At 40.1% G+C, this 23,248-nt stretch overlaps 1 protein-coding gene across 1 annotated transcript in view; it reads left to right on the top strand.

Moving 5' to 3' along the window:
* The first annotated feature begins 967 nt into the window (after positions 1-967).
* cfap61 (cilia and flagella associated protein 61) overlaps positions 968-23,248 on the top strand; it is a 29,034-nt gene continuing 6,753 nt past the window's right edge. Inside the window, exons 1-19 of the mRNA XM_054618927.1 lie at positions 968-1,110; positions 2,036-2,186; positions 2,444-2,520; positions 2,782-2,849; positions 2,931-3,051; positions 3,735-3,867; positions 4,895-5,041; positions 5,190-5,278; positions 6,314-6,353; positions 6,718-6,854; positions 7,471-7,597; positions 8,665-8,742; positions 9,072-9,278; positions 10,277-10,405; positions 13,912-14,039; positions 18,368-18,460; positions 18,939-19,107; positions 19,359-19,527; positions 22,656-22,948. Of these exons, the coding sequence (XP_054474902.1) occupies positions 968-1,110; positions 2,036-2,186; positions 2,444-2,520; positions 2,782-2,849; positions 2,931-3,051; positions 3,735-3,867; positions 4,895-5,041; positions 5,190-5,278; positions 6,314-6,353; positions 6,718-6,854; positions 7,471-7,597; positions 8,665-8,742; positions 9,072-9,278; positions 10,277-10,405; positions 13,912-14,039; positions 18,368-18,460; positions 18,939-19,107; positions 19,359-19,527; positions 22,656-22,948 (2,499 nt within the window). The remainder of the gene's footprint in view (positions 1,111-2,035; positions 2,187-2,443; positions 2,521-2,781; positions 2,850-2,930; positions 3,052-3,734; positions 3,868-4,894; positions 5,042-5,189; positions 5,279-6,313; positions 6,354-6,717; positions 6,855-7,470; positions 7,598-8,664; positions 8,743-9,071; positions 9,279-10,276; positions 10,406-13,911; positions 14,040-18,367; positions 18,461-18,938; positions 19,108-19,358; positions 19,528-22,655; positions 22,949-23,248) is intronic.

Raw genomic sequence — 23,248 nt, forward strand, 5'->3', positions numbered from 1 at the left:
TTGTTTACATTTGTTTACATTGTAAAGTTAGAGTTCAATAATGTGTTTGATCAATTAACTGGTGTTCAATATTATTTTTTTTTTTTTTTACTATTGGTTGGAAAAAGATAACTATATGCTATATATACTAACATTTCTCACTATTTTATTTTATTTTTATTTTTTTTTATTTTATTTATATTTTTATTTTATTCTATTTCATTTATTTTATTGTATAATATATTTTATTTATTATACAATAACAACCAACTACAACAATAAAATAAACATAAAACATGAGGGATAATTGTTTAAATGTTCTATTTTATTTAATTTTATATATTTATTTTATTTATAAAATACTGCTTAAATAAAACATTTAATTTTTATTTTATTTTATTTAATTTTATTTTATTTATTTTATTTATATAATTTATTTTTAAATTTAATTTTATTGTATAATATATTTTATTTATTATACAATAACAACCAACTACAACAATAAAATCCTGCTTACATAAAACATGAGGGATAATTGTTTAAATGTTCTATTTTATTTAATTTTAATTTTAATTTTATTTTTTTTTATTTTTATTTTTATTTTATTTTATTTATTTTATTGTATAATATATTTTATTTATTATCTTAATCTGTTTTTTCTGTACTTGAGCTGCTGCAACACCCGGATTCCCCCCATGTGGATCAATAAAGGAATATCTAATCTATCTATAATAATATAAAGATTTAATATAAAACAGTGACAGGGGATTTTTTTGCAAGACTACTTTTGCTTTTAAATCTTTTTCCTGATTATACTTACACACTTTCACTTAGTAAACATTTTCAATGCAGGACTTTACCTCTAACAGAGTATTTTGACAGTGTTGTATTAGTGTTTTTACTAAAGTAAAGCATCTGAATACTTCTCCCACAGCTGTCGTGACAGAAATTATTCTTTGTCATTCTATTAAAATCAGCCCAAGTGAAAATGAGGACCATAACTTCATCCAGTGGAGAAGAGGAAACTGTGACCGTCAGAAGGAGCGAATCTGCGGATGCTCAGGAGATTGACAGCCTCATCAGCCCCTCAGCTCTGGACGTTTTTGGAAGGGTCAACGTAATTCATCTTCTGTAAGACAAAACATTTATTTGTTCAGTGTCTTAAGTATAGAGTGCATGGAATATTTAACAGGCTTTCTGTATAGAAGTGCAAAAGGGCTTTGATCATTTCATCTGTCCATGAATTTGTTAATCATTTAGTCTCTGAAAAGTAAAAAACTATGACAATTGCCCTTGAATACATACTTTAACCAATGGAACATTTATGTGATTATTAAATTAGTGGGGTTCTGCACTATAAATATGACATACTAGCTTATTATTATTCATACTCTACCTGTCATGGTTACATAATTGGAGTGGGTTATCATTTATACTGTAGCCGACATATCCATTCAAAGTCCATATTGGCTTATTATTATTTATTCTGTGTATACAGTATTTCATAGTATCACACAATATATTTATGTATTTACAATATATATGCATGTTTTAACTTTTTGCCCTTCCTGGTTAGATTCTAATCTCCATTTTGTTATGTTGTACTTATTCCAGCAGTGTCTAGAAAGTTGACTCTAATGGAATCTCTTTGCTCTATAAATGTAATAATATTGGTAATAAAATAAAATAAACAAAATTATAATTTCTAAAACCATTCCTGCAGAGTACTCCACTCCACACTCCATCTGGATCTTAGTTCATGAAAACAGTCCTGAAAGAAATATATTTAATCATATTTTGGCAAAATTAACATATAAGCATACAGGTGTATAGCGGAAAGGTGGATTATTTTATGATACAGAAGGTTATTTTTAAAGTTTTTATGGACTTTTAGACATTTTTCTCCACTGTGTAGTCTTGCCTTGTGAGTAATCATAGTACTGATGACCTATAGTATACTTTCCCTTTTGTAAAAAGTCACTAAGTAAGTGTTGTCGTGTCATCTCAACACGATTGTCTGGTTCTCGTTTGCTCTCTGCTCTCCTGGACCCTCCAGAGAGAAAGCCAACCTGGCCGTGACTCTGGCCAATGAAAAGGAAGACATCCTGGCCCACGCTTGCTTCTTCGATCACCCCGTCGGAGATCTGGTGGATCAGACTCACTGGGAACCTTTCCTGCAGAAACACTTCAGCGCTGAAACATGCACAGTTAGTATCGTTCATGAATTCAGATGATTCAGCATAAAGAGCTGCTGATGAAGAGTTGTTTTTATGATGAATACTGTTTATGTGTGCTATTGGTTTTTTGAATTTTACAGGATCACATGGTATCTTCGGCCTCAACAGAACCAATCTGATATTCTTATACTAAGACTTTGTCAATATTTGGAGTTTCAAGTAAAGCTTCTTATGAGGGAAATGAAAGTGAACTGTAGAAAACTGGCTAAATCTTCTTCCCTCTGCAGCCTTTGAACACACTCTTCCTCCACCTCTTCGTGGCACAGCCAGACTTTGCCGAAGCAAGTGTAAAAGAAATAATGAGGTATGAAAATGTAAGGGGTAGATGCCCCTATTTAAAAGTGGAGTTTTGTAATATTCATATCTGGAATATTTACTTTCAAAGTATTATTTGTGTCTTTTCTGTTGTCATTCTGTAAGAAATCATCTGAGAAATTAAATAAAGCTGTGTATGTCAAAACATTTGATATACATGGCCACAGAATACCACAGAATGCAGATTTATAGAGCATACTGCAATGTCTGCCATTTTTGAATTCCCTTCTTGCTATGCTTCTTTGTACAGGGCCGTCTTTAACGCCATCGTAGAGCTTGAATTCATCTGCCTGCTCAGCCCGAACGTTGGTGGTTTAGGTGAGGAGCTGCTTCAAATGAATTATGTTCATCAATTATTCAGACATTAACCTGCAGGTCTTGTGATTGCTGTTGAACCAGAGCCAGCGCTGGATGAGGTGTTTGAGCCGCTGCAGCGTCTGACTGACCCCGGGCCTCGGTGCTCAGCGTTCATCTGCCACAGAGAAGAGCACTGTCCAAAGCTTCATATCCGCCCGGCCAGGTGATGTCAGCTGACTCCTCCCCACTACAACTAATGTTCACATACATGTCCACCGCCCTAAAGCATCCCCTGCTTTATGGTCTGTTTGACTCTAAATGGAGCATCATTTACTAAATGAACATCATGCTGTATTGAAGAAGACTTGAAACTAGAGATTGAGACCATAAACTCATGTTTACAATGTTTACTGAGGGAATAAATCAAGAGAGAAGTAGAGTCATTTTCTCATAGACTTCTATACAACCAGAGAGAGAATGCAGCTTTAAGACACTTTGCAGAGGTTGCCACCTGCTAATTAGCTAGAAAACCCTCTTGAACTCCCTCACTTTGGGCAGTGAGTCACTCCCTACCAAGAGGGTGCAATCCACCGTTTTCCACCAATTTTTGAGGTCACCAAACCGGTCACTCTCCTTCCCCTGGCTGCACCTTGACATCCTGTCCATGAAAATCACACAAAAAAATGTCATGGGTAAAGTTAAGATTCCTTTGGCCACTTGGGGGCAGAAGAACTCCCCGACCAGCTGACAAACGCTGTAAAAAACAAAACTAAGATCTAAAAGAGGCTGAAAGGGTTGAAGAGCTGCTCAGTTGGTCTTAATTATTAGTGGGTTGTCATGTTACACAGAGTTATTTGTTTCAGTGTCATATACATTTTATTGATTAGTGATGCTTTAACATTACAGGGTTGAAGATCACGATGACATCATGCGCATATTTGCAGAGCAGGCCAAACTCCTGTCCCTCAGCGACCAGCCGTACTTCCTGTCAGAGCTCATCGAGGCGCAGGACGAGAAGAATCACACGGCGGTTTGTGAGGTTTGTTCCAACTTTTTACCCTTTTCCTCACACACAAGTCTTGAGGAAAACATTTACTGTGACTCAACCCTCCCGCTCCTCTGATATTATGTGAGATAAGTGATTTCTGATCTGTTGTGTAAAAGCAGCTCGCTGATGATGCTTTGACTGATTGTCAGAAACCCCCTGGGATCCGGTCCCCCCCCTTTGGGACCTGGGAGGCGACAGCTCTTCCCCCCCCTCCCCAGTCAGGCTGACATGTGTTCATGGCAGCATATGGCAGATACGAGCTGATACTTGGCCAAGACATGCTCTCACTGAACATATTGTGTCCAGACATCTGAAGCATTTTGTGGCTTTTTGTCTGAATATGTTCAGAGCTCAGAGAACAAACAAACATCGCCCCAGAGGGCTGAGCTGAGGACTGAATGCCGCAACCTTTCTGTGAAGCTACAGAATATATCATTTAAATATATCTTGTCCTGGTAGATGATCTGTTACAGACACAACACGACTTCAGCTCAAACTCAATCCAGCATTCAAATACAGGAAAATAAATGAATGATCCGATTTTAAAACAATATTTATAAATGATTAAAAACATTTATCTCACCTCGAGGTCCATGTTATAGCTGCTCTGGTGCTTTTGTTAAGATCACATGATCTTTATAAGCATGTGGCATTATCTAACTCTAAGGCTAAGCTAAAGAAGTTCATGTAATATGATTGAAAGCCCTAGAACAGAGATCAACAGTGAACCTGAGCATTTAAATATGTTGTACCTCAATTAAACCAAAAACTTGACAATATTTTAATCTAAAAGTCTCCTAGAGATCACTTCTCAGAGGTTTGGTGCTCTGAGGCCTTCTTTTCCTTGTCAGTACTACAGTTCTTCTTCTGTTCTTTCTCATGAGAAAACAGCTACCTGAACATTAATTAAACTCCTCCAGTAACTGGAAGAAGGCTTCTGCGTTTTTGACTTGTGTTACAGTGAGAGGGTAATATGAATATGAATGTATACAAAGATGTTTGTGTGTTTTCTCCACAGAGTGACGGCGTCGCAGTCGGCCTCCTCAGTCTGACGTCTGATGTTGATTTGAAACGGCTGAACGACAGCTTTGAGTTGAGTGAGTTCGATGGTTTGTACAAACGCGTCGTACCTGCTGCTCAGTGCGACTCCAGAGAAACCCAGCAGGTACATCGCCGTCACTCATATTACAGCTGTTTTTCAAGTTAAATAAAAAAAATGACATGATTTTGATGTATTTATTACAAAACAACACTGTACAGCTTTACATCAGTCATAAATTGTATGATGACAATGATTGCTGTTGTCACTTCAGGAGGAAACACAGTCGACTGAACATTTCACTGAGAATTCAAACGCCGTCTGCATTCAGTCCTTCATCATTGACAAGAATTATGAAACGAGGTAGGTCCGGATGAGGTCAGGGTCTGAAAGTATTCATTAATTATATCTTTTTCTTTTCCTCATGTTTCTTTGATTAAAAACTGCAGCGACCAGCTGTTTTAGGAGATTACAAAGACTTTATTATAAACAAAACTAAATATTCAAAAGATGGTAGCTGAGAGCCCACAAACAGGAAGTCAGAAAGTACTGAGAGACAAACTAACATGTTGTTGGTTTTGGTCTTTTCTTGGGATTTGTTGAGTGTGAGAAAAATATAGAATAACGGCTAATTTATGCTTTAATTGTAAAAAATACTCAGGCTTAATCCTACTTGTTGTGATGAACTTGATAAATGTAAATAGAGAAAACATTGGAAATGAAACCTGCCAATTTAAACTAAAATTCATGTATAATCACATTTTTTAACATGTGAGGCAGTACACAGTGAAAGTACACAGTGAAACAAAACACTGCAATATATTAAAACAGAAAGCTACTTTATCGTGTTTAAAACACGGGAATACAACATAAAGGTGAAAGAGATGAAGAAAGAAGTGAAAGGGTAACATGCATTCAGTTCAATAAAAATACTTTTACAGAATGACATTACTTTATTTGTAGTCTTAAACAAATACCAATATTATAAAGAAGTATGTTTAAACACTCCTATTTTCCCACTTTGACAGGTTTTATTTTAGCGTTGGTGCTGGTGGCATCCGTCCAGAGTAACATCAGTCATATGCTGCGTTAAAGCAGAGAGAGTGACTGTTAGTTGGCTCCCGCTGAGCTCCTCTCACCGCCGCCTCACCTCCCAGCTGTTACTAAATATGGAGGCGAGTCGCTTCCCGCCGAGAGTGAGCATATTATTAATGAGGGCCGCGCTTTAAGTGACAGCGTGACAGAGCTGGAGGCGAGAAGTGGAGGCGGAAGCAGCGGGCAGACCGGTCGGCCAGTTGTTCCACCGCAGTGATTCGCCAGCTTTGGCTTCCATTCTGAAGTTTGGCATCCACACATATTTTCACTTAACACACTCTTCTTCTTCTTCTTCTCTTACAGATCAGTGGACTTTATTCCATATGTATTTAATCTTTTCCCTGTGAGTATCGTCTATGCATGACATTTGGCTGATGTTATAAGTTTTTATGAGCTCTACAAACAGACAACAGTAAATAAGTTAAAGATCACTTTATCTGTGCAAGTGATAAAATAAATACTCCTGTGTCGGTGCATCATTATATTTGCAAGAATTTGGCCAGATAAATATATAAGTTCCATCATATCAGTTTAAACAACTGGATTCCTTTAAACATCAGGTGGTTTTTAAAAGGTTTTTACATTTCTGAAGTTTAAAAGTCATTGAGAATTCTTTGGAAAACATTCTTTTTTATTGATATATTGAAGATATCTGCTCAGTAAGGAGTATATCATTTATATAAGTTGTCCTTGTGTCCGTCTGTCAGGACTTTGACTTCTGCATCATCACTGTACCGACGACGTCCTCTGAGTTCCCGTTGCTGCAGAGCTTCCTCAGAGTGCTGCCTCGCGCCTCCATCTCGCTGGCCCGTGAACTCTACGTCCTCCACCGAGACGGGCTCAAGTAGGTCATCCCTTAAAATAAATTGTACTTCTTTGTATGGCTGCCAGGATAGCAAGTTTACATCTTTGATATTGTTAGTGCTCAGAGAGGAGGTATAGTTACACATTTGTGGCTCCAACTGTGAATTAAAGTTGTGGGTGCAAAACCACAATCAAGTCCTGGTTGGATCAGCCCACATTCACTTCTGCTGCAAGACAATGGAAGTGCTCAAAGAGGAAATATGATTTTCTTCCCCTGCAAACCTCGTTAAGTTATGTAAGGTTTTTTTTAGGATGGGCTCTCACAAGAGAAAGTTAAGTGAAGATGCATTTCAGTTACAGGTGCATTTAAAGCTAAAGCAAAAAGGAGAAAAGTCTTTATACTAGTGTAAAAACTGGAGGTGCTAACCGTCAATTTCAACAGTTAAATAACATTTGACTGGACTCTGTAATACCAGATAACCAACATTAAAGGACTCAGATTGGGGCCAATGAAACTTGATCCAGAGTAGAAACATCTTGGTCATGAAACTCTTTATTTATTGTAATTAAACCAACAATATAATCCTGTTAATGTTCTTACACATCTGTACGGACCGGTGTTCCTCCTGGTTCTCACGGTGTGGTTGCTCTTGCAGGAGTGTGGAGGTGAGGCCGGCTGTGGCTGCAGACCGGCCGGCCGTCTCTGACCTGGTGAAGGGTCTGAGACTCAACGAGTCCCTGCTGCAGGACCTGGAGCGCTTCTACGAGACCCGCAGAGACCAGGTCAGTCAACCAGCTCAGATTTAAACACACTGACGGTTTTGTCTTCAGACACTCTACGCTCTCTTTGTGTTTCCTACAGAGATCAATAATTAAGCACATCATTTTATTTATTAATCGTGTATCACACATTAAGAAACATTACCTCTGTCTTTATTGTTTTCTCCTGCTAAAGGGAGTCATATCCAAATTTATTTTTGTCTCCTAAACTTCTACGGCTTCACTTCAAACTGTCCAGCTACTAAAATGAGGCTTGTTACCAAAGTTTTCCAAAAACGTACTTGTATTTTGATTCACATATTCTCCTTAAAAGACAATAAAGTTCACATAGGACAGAGCTTTTTTCAGATGCAACAGTGTTCTAAAGTATCAAGTGTCTCTTAGAGAACTACATGTGATTTTAAGCAGTGTTAGCGCATTAATAAATCAATATTAATAATGTTGTTTAAGCTGTCATTTGCTAAATGTAAGAAAAAGGCATTCATGTCCCTCTGAAACCAGACCTACAACCTTGTCGCTACATGATTTCATCCTTTCTACTCTTTGAATATATCTATGTATTTACTTTAAAAAAAAAGTTTTTTACTTGTTTGCCCATCTGCAGTCTGCCACTCACAGTTAAAACTCTCAAGCTAATTTTGCCTCCACGAGTATGCAAAATAAATGGTATCAATATTAAGCCAGCTGGCCTGTAAAATGGTCAGTGTTTGGAAATCATGAACAGTAAATAGAGAAAATACCAGGGTTGAAATTCTAACTGGCTCCCCTTTAACTTTTCAAATGACATGATGATTGTTTTGGACGATCAAGTGTGACTCGAGCCGGGCGTGATTGTCTTGGAATAAACCAGGAATATCGCGGCACCCCTGTTTGCCAGCGAACAGATTGGTGAGAATTCAGCTGAACGGATTTTCCTCTCTGACTGACACCCCAGCTGTCACCGCCGCAGCTCCAAAAACTGATAATTACCTCTGCAGCCTCTCTTCATGTGTATTCATGGCCCTGCACCGATACGACAAGGTGCATATTCAGATTTAAATTAGCATGTGTTGTGTTTCGTCCTCATGCAGGATGGCGTGGCGCTGCAGGCCTTCGTGGTCCAGGTACACAGTCAGGTTGTGGGGATTCTGATCCTCAGAGACGAACAGGTAGGTTCAGTTTACACGTCACTGTCCTCAGATGAACCCGTTAGAGTTGGTGGCTGTTTCTGGTGCAATTTGTACATTTAAAGTTGATTAGTTTTTATTCTATTGAGTGGGTTTCCGTCTGTGTTTTAGTTTTGCACATACGTATCTTTCCCACGAGGCTATAAATTCAGCACGAGTGAATTTATTGAGTTAAGGATTATTAATACGTATCATTGATTTAATGGAACTGTATTAAACTAAAGGAAATTAACGTAGGAAAGTATCAAAAAACAAATATTTATCCTGGCAATGGAGTAAACTGACTGGATTGTTTCCTCTGTCTTTGTCAGGACATCAAGTACATCTGTGCCCACTACAACATCGAGAACTTCATCTACTTCAGCCATCACCGCCACGAGGAGCACGCTCAGATTCGCCACTTTGTCCTCAAACGCTCCTTCCAGCACTTCAGCAAACACTTGTTCAAAGAGGTGCTCCGTCTGGCTCGCAGGTCCTGTCTGTTCCACAGAATCTACCCCTCGTTCCACAGCCAGGAGGTGGGTTTCACACACTGGGACCCTCAGGCCCCTTCCAGCCTCCGTGCATGTCTGCTCACATACACATTGTCATTAGTGTAATGACCCTCAATGCAGCAACACTGCAAGAAATATCACGGCAAGTCAGTCAGTCTCAAATCCAGAGCTGAGGTGATTTCACAGACTTTAATATCAAATACTGCAGGTGGCTCAAAGATAACAGAATATGATATTTACAAAAAGACATTTCATTTGTGATTTTATGTCGACATGCTAATGTTCAAGACCAATTTCACTCTTCTTCTGTTAATGTCACTTTGTTAATTATATAATTATTCCAGCTACCTTGTTTTTGTGAAGTTAAGTGAAGTTGAACACATTATTAGTGAGATTATTTAGCCTATTGTTCAACACAGCTTCCTGTAAATACTGAAGTTAATTTTTTTCTTTTCATTTGATGAAAGTGAATTCATTTGGACATATACAACAAATGTTCAGCATCTCTGATATTGTAAACTGTCCTGTGTAGCTGTTAAGTCTGATGATCACAATAACAGATGGATTTATTAATGTAAATCAGTTTTAAGGTGGTCATTTCTTGCAGAGTGTGGCCCTCGGCAGGCTGCTGTCCCCGGGGTCGTGGCAGCAGGTGCCTGCAGTGCTGCCAGCTCCACCTCTCCACACACATAACAAGACATTTCCTCAACATGTAGAGGCCTCCACTCCCTCTGCTAATTACCTGCAAACTAACAAGCACCAGATCTGTTGATGAGGATGATGATGTGCAAATAGAATAATGGCAGAAGATAACCACAGAATGATCTCTGCTCAGGCAGTGGGTGAAGCACTGGGAGATGTTTTCCAGTCAGCTCATATCAGTGGTGTAAACCTTGCATCATCTAGCTTCTTCACCTGAGCTCATTATCACTTTCCAGTTGTCCCCATGGCCCCCACACTGATGCTGTTCACCCTCTGAGCTCACTGACACTATGCCCCCTCTCTTTTCTCTCTGCGCTCAGAATTCCTGCGTCCACCATCTGGATTTCGTTGTCAACTGTGCGGTACCCGTCCGCCCACGAAGCCAGATCATCTACCCGCTGGAGGAGCTTGGCATCAATGCCCCTTCCAGGCAGATCACCCAGGACCAGGTGGGCAAGGCAGCAGCTGGCTGACAGGGAAGCAGCCTGCCAGGGAATGTAGATTAGCTGACAGGCTGCTGACAGAGGGAGCACGGCAGGGTGTTAATGTGACCACTAGAGGGGGCTGTTTCAACACAATGATACACTTTTAGGCATGGAGGGGAAACTCCAGTACAGGAGGGTGTAAAACACAGTATGATGGAATGAACATACCTTAGTTTTCCTATTGCATTCGTCAAAGTGTAGCCACAAACAAAACTTTGTTCCAAACAGCTTTTTCCACACATTAACAGAGACATTATACATCCAAAACCTGTGTTAAACAGCAAACTAAACAATGCAAAACGAACAAAAAAATCTTATGTGTGGACAACTGTTTAGTTTGCTCATTTGATTTAACATACATCTTTATTTCAAGTGCTGAGAGTTCAGCTTTATGTATATTTGATATCTGTGAAGATCTTTGGATCTCAACTAGAATTTGAAGTAACGTTATGTTGGTTGGAACAAAGCAAAGTAAGTGTAAGTAGAAAAGAGGAAATGTTCTGAGTAATACTTGTATACTTGGAGTGCTTACTCTGCACAGGAAACATTTAAAGCAGAAAAATAAGTTGAAGTGAAGGTGCTCAAAGGAGATGTAGTGTTAGCAGATGGGTAGCACTAAAAGGAGATGAAGTGTAAACACCAAAACACACTTTAAGAAGTGTGGAGGAAAGAAAGAATCTTCATTTCACAAAATGAAGGCAAGAAAGAATCTTGTTTGTTAAAAAGCCAAGAAGCTCTTAAAGATAATTAATGATAATCCCAGCTCTTCTTCTCCAGTGTTCTGGTCTTCATGTGGCAGTGATTTATTTCAATGTGCTGTACTTCAAATATTTACCACTTGTCCAGCAGCGCTCTCTTTAGACCCGAGGCGTCACCGTGTACACTCACATGTTCATTTCACTCCATCAACCCCCCCTCACCCCTCACCCCGGCAACACAGCAGTCATGATCTCCAGGCTAACGTTCAGATAAGAGCCGAGCCTCTGCCTCCTGATGGCGGCCTCGGGATGATTAATCGGATCTAAAGCACCTGTTCCCTCTCTGTCAATACGGGATCGTATTACACAGAGCGGTGGCCATTGTGTTCAGGGAAGGTGAGGCATCTCCAGCGCGATAAGAGCGCCTGCACCTGCTCCAACGCACATGCAGATGAGACGGCAGCTTTGTTCAGCTGATTACCTCATCAGGTTAATTCCTGCAGTATTCAGATGGATGCATGTAGGCAAATGACAAATACATTTTTTTTAACATATAAAGTGATGCTCATTTTCAATAAATGTCAAAATACAGCATCTACATGACACACAGCTGCAAAATGATTGTTCATCTGATAGGTTTTGTAAGTGTTTTAATGGATGACATATATAAGAGATAATAATATCTGCTGATACCCTGTGGTGGTTCATTCCAGCTTCTCCACTTACTGCCTGTTTCACGTCCCATTTTGGAACAAATAACATTGCCACAGTAGCTGAACTCATCCAAAATAGACCCAGAATCTAAAAGCAAGCTGCTGAATGTTTAAAATTGAGTACATTTTATCGTTATGCTTCATCTTGTAGCACAAAAAGCAGAATTTGAAGTTCTGTGACTGGATGTTTTTTACCAAACGAGCCTGAACGTTCAACTTCTTGTCAATAATCCAACACTTTCTGACACGAGAGTTTCCAGGGTTCCCAGGCATCTTGGAAAACAGTTGACCAATTTCCCACAGTCATTGAAAAGACAAATTTAGATTTCCTGGAAAACGATTGAACGTTCTCCTATTTTCCTTTATCTTATCCACTAGTTTATCTATCAGAGCTCCCCAACGTTGCCACCAAGTTACATTTAGGGTCATATTAACATTTACATGGTAGTTTATGGACGAAAAGGTATTTTGGTTATGTTGTGGAAAGGCTGTGAACACACCACCGAGTCACGTCACATGACCTAACATTACGTTGCTTTCTTCCCAACTGGTTTTAAACCATTGAATCATTTAAAATTGGTGTTTGGTTCAGTTGTTAAAGAAAAAAATATTTTAAACATTTTAAAGTTTAAATAGGCATTCAAGTATTTGCTGCTTTTCTTTTACAATTATATATTTAAAATGTTATTTGTCTGCTTCGTGCAAACATGCATTTATCATATAAAAATAAACACATGCTCCTTTATTTTCCTGCTAATCAAACCCAACAACATCTCAGTGTGCGACAGATGTCGAGCACACATGCCCTCGTGGAAATTATCTGAATATTACACAAAGGTTAATTTCACCCTCGGGTCCCCCTCCTTTTTTTCCTCCTTTTTTTGCTGGATGCTGTTTTCATCCAACAAGGTGCATTGTGGGGCCAATCTGCCTAATTACAGATGATGAAGGAGCCATTAGTGCGAGGACCAGAGACACTCAGTGGTGGAGGAATTGGGGAAATTAGAATGCGGCTAATTCCTGTGGGACTCTTTTGGGATGATTGGGGAGAAGTGTTCCTTAACTGTCAGGTCACAAGTTTGATCCCAGAGTTTCCGTCTCATTACCACCTGAAGCTGCACTTTCTGCAATTGCCGTATATAACTGTTTATTGATTTTTTGAACATCTAAATAAAGAGCAAACATCTGATTGAAACACAAACGGGTGATGACAGCAGGAGGAAAGTACACCAAGTACAAAATATGAATAAAAACATTTTAAAAAAATGAATAATTACAAAAGGAGCACCTCAAACATCAACACATCTATTCCAGTGTGATTGATATATTGACGACAATAATACAATTTTAAAAATCACATTTTATTTCATTGAACAAAGGTGTTATCAACTATTCTTTTTATGAAACAACTACCAAGTGAAACACAATAAAAACAGGGAGGAATCACAGACTTGGGAAATGTTAAAGCGTCGACCATCAACTGCAACTTGCTGTGGACATTTTTTTCATATTTCTGTCCTTATTTACTGTCATCTCTCTGCTGTAAATCTCATGAAAAACTAACCTTTTGGTGGTATATAAATGTATAGCAAAGTAAATGAATAAGCAAAGTTTAGATATGCAGAATCTTCCCTTAAATCACTTAATTGCTTCAGCTTCTAAACCATGAAAAGTTAGGTCCGGATTAGAAATATTTCGACCTCAAGGCATTTATACTTTAACTTCTCTAATGTCTAGTGTTCTGTATGGAAATCAGAATTTGCAGACCACCTGTAAGTTGATATTCAAAGATATTCATTCTGCACGATTTTGCACAATCCTTAAAGCTGCTAATACTGTAAATGTGTTTGTCTGAGAGCTGGACCGTCTCCTCATCTGGCAGATTAAGTGCCTTGATGAAAAGATGGCTCCTTCCTCATCCTGTGATATTCAAATGGGGAAAAATTGTACACATTATTATGTAATGCTTTTAGCTGGTTAATAGTTATGGCTACATGCATTTGGGGGAATATTTCATTTAGAATGTGACTGACTTGTGTTCTCTCTCTGACGCTCTCAGGCTCCGTTCGCTCTCAGCCTCATCAGCAGGAAGTTAACCATGGAGCCCAAGGTCCCCGTCAACACCAGGATTGTGGTGGTCGGGGCGTCGGACACGGGTTTATCTTTCCTCGAGGTGCTTTGTTTCTGGTGAGTCTGCCTCTCAGTGTCTCAAACTGTATATATATTTAAAAACTGGCTACATGTACCGACCTTTTCTGAATGAGTAGCAGCAGTGACAAATAACGTCACAATTGTTCCTCCCTAACCACACCGGATTAACCTTTTAAGGGGCCCCGAGGGCTTCTCCGCCCCCACACACACACTAACACACACACTAACACACACACACACACACACCTCTCACCATCTGTGCTTTCTGTATGAACCCTGTCGTCTCCAAGTTCCCATCAAGAACAGTGCACACAGCCGTCTATACATGGCTGATCATTATTTTGCAGCAAAACCAACCGGTGCGCCTGATTCACTGGATGAAACTACCTGGTCCCAAAGTTTTCTGGAGTCTGGTGATATTCTTTATTCTATTCTTATTTCCAAAAATCTCATAAAAAGACCAAAACCAACAGTGAATGAACACACACTGTGTTCTAGTTTATTCTGACTCAATCCCACATAAAGAATACTCACTAGAGCACCAAACATGGATTAATCCACCACTGAAAATAGTCCCCAATAAATGCTCTATTTCCTCCTGTTTGTTTGATTAAAAACTACAGTGAGCAGCTGTTCTTTTTAGGAATTAAACTATATATTTGTGAGGTGTTTTTAAAGATTTAGGTCTTCAGCAGAAACCAATGGGCTCAAAGGAAGTCAGAAAGTACTGAGACACATCTTTGGTCTGTGTCTTTTCATAGGATTTGTGTACAATAAGAAAATAAAACACCAGCCTTATCTTTTATTAAGTAATAAAAGAAACAGAAAATGAAAGGAAATGACATTTCTAGGAATCATTTTACGCTACAACCTGCAGTAGAAACGGAAACAAAAAGGGTCAAATCTAAATCATAACTTCACACTTCTACATCTTCAATAAGCAGGAAACACTGTCTGTGTCTGAATCGGACAGTTTACAGAGAAGATCACTTTCATCTCCAAGTGATGGTAAACACAGATTAGTAGTAAATGCAGGAGGTATAACAGGCAGCTGGCATCACGTTGAGCACAGATTCTGATGTGTTGGTGGAGTAAATACTCCCGTGTCCCCCAGAAACCCAGAACCCCTGAACCCCGAGGAGAGCAGCCCCCTTCTTTCATTTCTTTATCGTCTTTTATTCCAGGAATCCAATCTCTGGAAATGTCACTTGACTCCGGGTCGGACGTCTTTACACATTTGCCTTTTCGTGCTCTCGCTTTGTGAGATTAACTTGCTCCTCCAGATAATAAGAAGCTCCGGGGCTGCTGTTTCAGAACGGCCCGATAGCTGCCAGGCAACCGGAGGCCGTTTTTTTTGTTTTCACAGATAGAGGCGAGCCCCTCGGAGCTGGTGAGGCTGGCATGCCGGTGATTCCGGGTCGGGCAAGCTCGCACGCAGCTGTGGTGAGGCCTGGCATTCAGCAGGGGCCAGCGAAGGCCCCCTTTAATTAGCCACTCCACCGTCAGGGATCTGCTGCAGCGATCTGTGTTAGCCGTCACTAATGAGTTGACTAATGAGGCAGTTAGTGTCCGCTGAACTAATGGTGAGGCGGCGGCGCATTGAGAGGGTGAATGATGGGTCAGTTTCGGCCTGCTGGGGCCCTTCTTATCAGCCCTGCCCAAACATCCACTCCCCCCACCCCCCACCCACTGCCCCGACACACAGCTTTCCATGTGCTCATTGAATGCAGCCCAGCGGCTTCATTACCGGCTGGGACGGGGTCAGACAGATAAAGAGCTCTGCGGCGGCTCGGCCCTCTGCTCGCCGCGGTCGGGCTGCAGGGTTACGGCGGCCGTCTGTCACTGGCTGATAACGGAGCAAATCCAGGGCTTCTGGTTCACTCTCATCCAGACACCAATAATGGGCCTTAATGCCTCACTGCTGCCCCATAAATCCACCTTCTGGCACAGATTAACAAGGAAAGTTTGACTGCACTGATTGTCTGCTGGCTGATTATATTTTTTATGATTGTTTGCATGTTCTCGTCAAAGTCAAAGGTCAAACCACTGATGACACAAAGCTCTGAAATGATACTCGAGGCTTCTTTACTTGATCCGTCTGTAAACTCTGGTTTGATCGTTGGATTAGTGGTTATATTTATGTTCTCTACAGGGGACTAATGTAACTTAAGATAAACCTAATCAAACATTTAAGTTATTTATCAGTAACAAATCGCCTGAGAATTTGCTGCTTTTCTGTTTTCTGTTTAATCGTAAATTGAACATATGGGATTTAAGACTGTTTGTGAGACAAAACAAGTAGTTTAAGGACGTCGGTTTAGGCTCTGGCTTTGGCTTTCTGACATTTTATAGATTGAACAATTAATCAATCAATAACAAAATCAACAGGTTCATAATGATAACTGTTTAAGATTAGAAATACTTAACTGTTGTTGTTAATTGCATAGATATGATTATTTCTCTCTCTCTACTTGGTAGAAAGGGTGGAACATATAGATACAATCCCTTATTACAACTTAAGCAATATCAATATATTTTATGTTGTTATTTTTCTGGAAATTAAATTTAGAACAAGTTTGTTCCTTTGAGGCTAATCCAGTTGGTTAAATACCTGATAAATCTTCACCACATTGGTGGAAAAAGTCTTGTTAATCCCAAATTACCATAAAGTAGTTATTTTCAATGATTTACAATATCGTTAACAGGGCTCTAAGGGGCTGTTTTCAACGACCTTGAATTCATTGCTGTCAATACTGACTGGCAGCAGGCATATTTTTCAAATTGCGACTGCTGCGCTCCAAGATGAACAAATAGTTCAACTTTTGGAACGTGCTCGCCTGTCATGTGACAAGGAACAACCAATCACAGCCGGCAGATATCTTATCTTTCTCCTGCAAATATCTGTCTACAACAAATATATGTAGGAGAAGATAATCACTTTAGTGCAGGACTAACCTGAGCTTTACAATCTGTCCCATGGAATATTTAATATGTATTTTATTGGCTTCTTCCTGTCTAATGACGTCACAACGTCCGGTTGAAAGGTCAAACTGAAGATTACTAATCCAGCAGCTACTGTGTCCATTTCTATTTGTTTTGACTTTGTTAAGGTTATTGAGCGAGACTTTCTGCTTAATTACCACAATGTCATCATCATCATCGTCATCTCACAAGTTTTGGTTGCTTAGTAACGGCAGTAGCGCCATTACTTCCTCACGTTTTAGCTGCAAAATCTAACAACCACTTAATACAACCAGAGATGTTCAGTTTCCTAAATCTCTGCTGGGTGACAGATCTCTATCATCTCCCTCACATTGTGTTTTCTCCAGTCGTACCACTCGTGAGTGTTGTAACAAAACAGGCATCCCACCATCATCCAGTCAGTTTACCAGCGGGTTTTTTTGTGCCTGGTGTTGTGGATCTGTGCCGCTCATTTAGCAGGAAGCCTGAGATAAGAGGAGAGCAGGAGGTGGTCAGAGGCGTCGGTGTGATAAAGCTGAACACTCTGCTATTCACTGTTATCTGCTGTGTAATGTCCTGCAGGACGCCACAAAAGAAGTCATTTGCATCACAAGAGACATGTTGTATACCGTGGATAGTAAACTCACAAGAGGGAGGAGGAGGACGGATTTCTCAGGACTAGTTGACAGCTTGTCGAACGTTTGGTGATGCTGCTTGTAGCATTCTGGAGAACCGTTAACACAAACAACTTCACAATCAATCACATACCGAAGCAACGGCAAAGCCCACACTGAAAGGGCCCAAAACAAGATATAGATTTAGATATGAAAAATATTAAATGAAGTTACTATTCTAGCTCATTGCACAATATTTATTAAACTATCAGCATCATATTAGAATTGAAAGCTCCACCTTGAACAGACGTCAATTATATTAAAGTACATTGTGCTGAAAATGTCTCTTTCATAGGAAGTAAACACTTGAATGCAGGACTTTTACTGAGCGGTTTTGACACAACTTCTAACGAGCCGATCATTGATCCTTAACGCCTCATTTAAGGGATTCATCTGTGCTCTTTATTTCCAACACTTATACAGTAACTATTATTTACATTTATTTTTATAAATGTAAATAATAGTTCTAGTATCTCTCTCTGTGTTTCTGTACAGCACAGACCTTGCTGTTACATTAAGCAAAGTTTTATTGCATAATCTTTACTTTCTTCTTGACATGGCTGACATTAGCCTGGCGTTCTTAATGCTGTTACACTTCACTGGATGAAGCAGGTAGTCGTTGCAGAAATCAAAGTTGTCCTTCCTCAGAAAACAGTCCTCTAGCACTGAATGTTTCCTCTGTATTCTGTGGAAAAGCACTCATACCTTTCAGTGTTTGTTCTGTCGTAGCCCTCACCTGAGGTTCAACAACCTGACCCTCGTCTCCACAAACGGTTTCTCCGGCGACTACGACCACGAGCACGTCGGGTTTCTGTCCACAAGGTGAGTGAAAGTAACGATCAAGACATGAAAATGTTTTGGCATCTTACATTAAATAACTTATTTGAAGAAAACTGAAAATGCCATGTGAATGTGTCTTCTCCATAGTCAGTACAGTAGATGGAGTTTGTAGAAACAAACAGGAGAACCAGCACGGAGCAAAGTAATGTACTGCTGTGGACGTATTTTAGTCACCTAAAAGAATCAATATCAGTTTAAGTGAACGTTATATTTAGAATATTTTCACCTCTTTACCTTGATGTCAGACAGACTTTTATGACGGGAACTGAAGCTGTTATCTCTGCTCTCTGCAGAGACACCAGACTCCATTCACAAAAACAGTAATTTGACCTCTCAGAATACAGGAGTTGCTGGTCTACTGCTACCGGGACTGACAAGGGTTTAATCAACGAATCCCTAAAAAAAAGCCTCATACAAACCCACATACTATCTCTATAAGAGGTTTCTTCACTCCCTGCAGTCATGCATACAGCAGCAGAGACTTGGCCCAGCTCCCTCTGCATTCATGCGTCACCGTGGTGACTGGGAAGATGGTGGGCATCAACAGGAAGTCCAAACACGTCCTGGTGTCCGGCGGTGTGAAGGTGCCCTACGATCACCTCGTCCTCTGCACGGGCCTGCAGTACCAGGTGAGACGACGAGACGATTATCTTACATCTTTTAATTAGAGTATCGCTGAATTTGCTGATAAGTCAAGCGATGGTTTTCTCACAATGGAGATGTTCTGTTGATTCAAGTGTCGTAATCACTGCCGGCGCTTTGGTTTTTATACCTGAAGTCCTTCAGCTGTTTTAATGGTTTTAACTGCCACTTTGTGTGTCTGAAATGTACATTATGAATCAGATTCAATGTTATTATTTAATGTCACGTGACGCTGTAGGTTCCCTGTCCTACTGGTTTGGACCTGAACCAGTCCGCCACAAACATCCGTCTGCAGACCGGATCCAGATACACCGGGCCCGTCCCCTCCAACCTCTTCACCCTCAACGACCTTCACGACTGCTCGGCTGCTCTCCGCTGGCTGCGTGCCAACTTTATGGAGCTGGAGGGTAAGTGAACCACACACACACACACACACACACACAGAAGCTAAAATGAATCTGTAGTAGCATGTCATTACTCAGCCAGTCAGCGCTGAAGTGCCCCGGTGTAATTAGCAGCTAATTAGCTGCAGAGAAATCTTTCATCTTTGCGAATCAGGTCGGCCTCTTCCATCCATTTTCCATTATCGTATCACTTTCAGAGAGCCGGGGCTTTTCAGAGCAGAAAAAAAACCACACACACAGCGTCATTAAGCAAAATGAATCTGCTCTCTGAAGGAATTGTGCAGTGATCTAGAGTGAGGGCTTTTATACGTACTAATTAGTTGATCCCAGTCATGAAGGAAAACCATTAATACATGCTAATTTTCGTAGCAGACTCCAGCAGATAAATACCATGTTTATTTCCATATTTTAATAATAATAACAGAGAGCGATGTAGCTGTTCTGTTTCAGCTCTAGCTTTAAAGGATATTTTTCTTACTGACAACAAATCCTAAAATACTAAGCGTCGTGTGAGTCCTTCTCTCCAAACTCTCTGACTTCCTGTCTGTGGCTCTCAGCTCCAAGCTTTCACCTTGCTCTTTAAAGTGAACACAATGATAACAGTGACGGCAAATGGAAGTAAAAATAAGAAACCATTTGTTAGAATACAAACAAGGATCTGACAGCGCTGTGGCACAAAACAAGTGCTCCCAGAAATCAGGGGAATGAACCCCCCAAAATGTCACTGTTTTGTTAAGGTACAAGGCTTTTAACATAGCGGCTACATGATTAGAAACAAGACCAGTTTGTGTCGACCGCACATCAGTCTACCTCAAGACCCTGATAAAAGATAGATGTTTATTTATGTCCACTTAAAAAGGCAATGTACTATGGAAAAACATGTCTCGGCACTCTGCTTGGTTTTTCAGAGGAATTCATACTCCTTTTTCTGTAGACATAAAAAAATAATAATGTTTCCTTGGGTAGTTCTAGTGTTGGATATAGATTTATTGATCTGTTGGCCTTGATGGTTCAGACGCAGCAGAGCTACTCTGGTTCAGCACCACGGAGAGAGACAGGAAAAGCTGCATTCAGCTGTAACACTGTAACTCCCACTGTAGCAGACATTTACTGAAGTAACAAAATAAGTATAAATACATAAAAATAAAGGTCCTGCATTCAAAGTACTTAATTAGATTACATGAAAGTATCTGAAGTTCAGATGGGAAATGTCTCTTGTGGTGGAACTGCTGACAAATGACAGATATCTGAAACATAACAAGGCTCTTCAACTACACTGTGTTCACAAGTTTATTAGCCAAAGAGGCCGAGGCTTCTTTTAATTTATATATTTTTATTTCAAATTGTTAAACTGAAGAAATTGCTGCATAAAGGGCCGTATATATGTCGCGTTATTCCGCCCTCACATACATTTTGTCAATTGAAAACACGCAGAAGTCACACTCAAATGCGAGAGCGCTGACGCCGTGGTTTGCAAACATTGCTGCGTCATGTGACGAGGAACTACCAATCAGAGCTCGCACGGCCGGCGTTTTCCACACATTATTAGACACAACATGTGAAAGTCCCCCTAAAGTAGAGATTCCGGAAAAGACACTTGATAAATAACTGAAAAACACACAAGGGCTCTCAAAAAAACATGTAGCAAATGTTGTTAAAATTCCAACGTTTCACGAGCTCCATCACTAAGAAAAAACACAAGTATGTTAAGTAAGTTTTTGTTGTCTTTATGTCACGTACGTTGGAACGACGGCCCTGCTGCTCCAGGCTTTGTGCTTAAAATGTAATCTAATCAGGGAGAGACTTCTGTAAAATGTCAAGAGGCTTCTCTGAAGAGCAAACATCAAAGGATGGATTCACTCAGGAGAAATCCCCAAATAGTGTCTTTTTTATTTTTCAGAAAATGAATGCTTCATGGTCACCATTCGTCTTTCTCTACAGTGAAGAGCTTCTTTTGTATTCTGAACATAATCATTCTGTGAGATGAATATTTACTGTGACTGCGACCAGATGTAACCACAAGTAGTGGGTAGTATTCTTCTATGTTTTACTTCTATTATACTTTAGTATATATATTATATATATGTTATAAACAGAAATAGCAAAGATATTGTTGGACTTTTTACTGACAGCAGGGCTGAAAGATTTGGGAAAATACTCTTTTATTTTAACAATTTATACTATAATTATTGGTTCTTTATCAGCTTATTGGCCAGTCAGCAGAGTAGTAGAGCTCAATATGCAGCCATTATAACCTTACACAATTACTCTGCTGATATGTTCGTGTTATGGCCGTTTATGTGTTTAGCTCTCTCAGAAGAATCTTTATTGTCATTCAGATTATTTGAGAGCCCTAAAAAGGAGATTGCTATAAAAGGCCAATTCCTTGATGTTGGTTTCTGACTGGAAAACACTGAAGACACATCCAGACTCTGAAAACATTCTGCTAAAGAGGTCGAGTTAACCAAATATTTTCTGTCATTGATTGAATTTTGTTTTGAACAATGACTAAAACATGTGAAGGCCGTCTGTGATCTCTACGGGTCACATAGCGGTGCCGATTGCAGCTTCACCACTGTGGTGCAGAAGGAGAGCATGCTGCAGGAATTCCACCCGGTAACAGGATCCTTGCAGGATCAGGAAATCTAACGGTCAGAGAGTCTGGTAGGTCCAGTATCCAGTGTGGCAGCAGATCAGCCTCCAGAACAAAATGAAAACGGCCACGAGAAGACGTCTGTCCGAGTCAGATATGGAGAAAAAACATTCGGACACTCTTCGTGTGTGTTTGACATAAAGTGTCCGCATGATCGGTGACGTTTCTCTGTTCATCTTTACCTTCAATACCCTTATGAATGCACAATCAATGAGCTTGATCTATATATTAATTATTAAAAAACACACACACAGTACAGTGACTTTGTACTACTGTCTCATCCTCGGTCCAAACAGACAGACAGCAGACTGTAAGGAGATATACGATGAATTTGACAAAAGGGTATTAGATAAGATCACAGACTTTGCCTTAAAATGTGCCTTTATTATAATAAAAAAATGAAAATGGGAAATAAAGGATTATGAAGGAATATTTGTGCTTCTGTGCTGCTAACAGTTCCTTCCGCGTGTCTCTCTAGACAACGCCGTCGTCTACGGAAACGGCATCGACGTCTTCACCGCCGTGGAGACTTTGCTGAGCCTCGGCATCCGGGGGAATCGGATCCATCTCGTCCTGCCGCCTCCCAAGCTCGGTGTTTCCTGCTTTGGCGACCCCGTCGTGGAGAAAGCTGTGGCGACGGCCTTAGAAAAGGCCGAAGTCCAGATCCACCGCAACTGCCTGCTGGCCCAGATGAACGACGGAGAACATCTGGATCCACTCACATCTGTGTCGTTCACCTCCGAACCAGAGCCCCTCCGTCTGCAGTGTGGAGTGAGTTAAAGTTTGACTTGATTTCACTGTTTATCCAGTCAGTTATTAGTTTTTACAAAAGAAGATGTTCTCCAAACAATGGTGTGTTACTAGCTGGTAACGACGTGCTGAATTCACCACCTTGTGTCTGTTGGTTGATGTTAATTTCCCTCCTGGAAGCAGACTGTGTTTGTCAAGCTCAGGATGATTTTGGTGTGTTTCCCATTCTCATTGTTTCAGACAGAAGAGGATTCTCCCGTCTGGTTATGTGCTCTTTTTTATTTTAGGGTGAAATAGAGACACACAGAAGATGAGGCCTTA

The sequence above is a fragment of the Anoplopoma fimbria genome, chromosome 18 (assembly GCF_027596085.1).
Source record: "Anoplopoma fimbria isolate UVic2021 breed Golden Eagle Sablefish chromosome 18, Afim_UVic_2022, whole genome shotgun sequence".
Lineage (NCBI taxonomy): Eukaryota > Metazoa > Chordata > Actinopteri > Perciformes > Anoplopomatidae > Anoplopoma > Anoplopoma fimbria.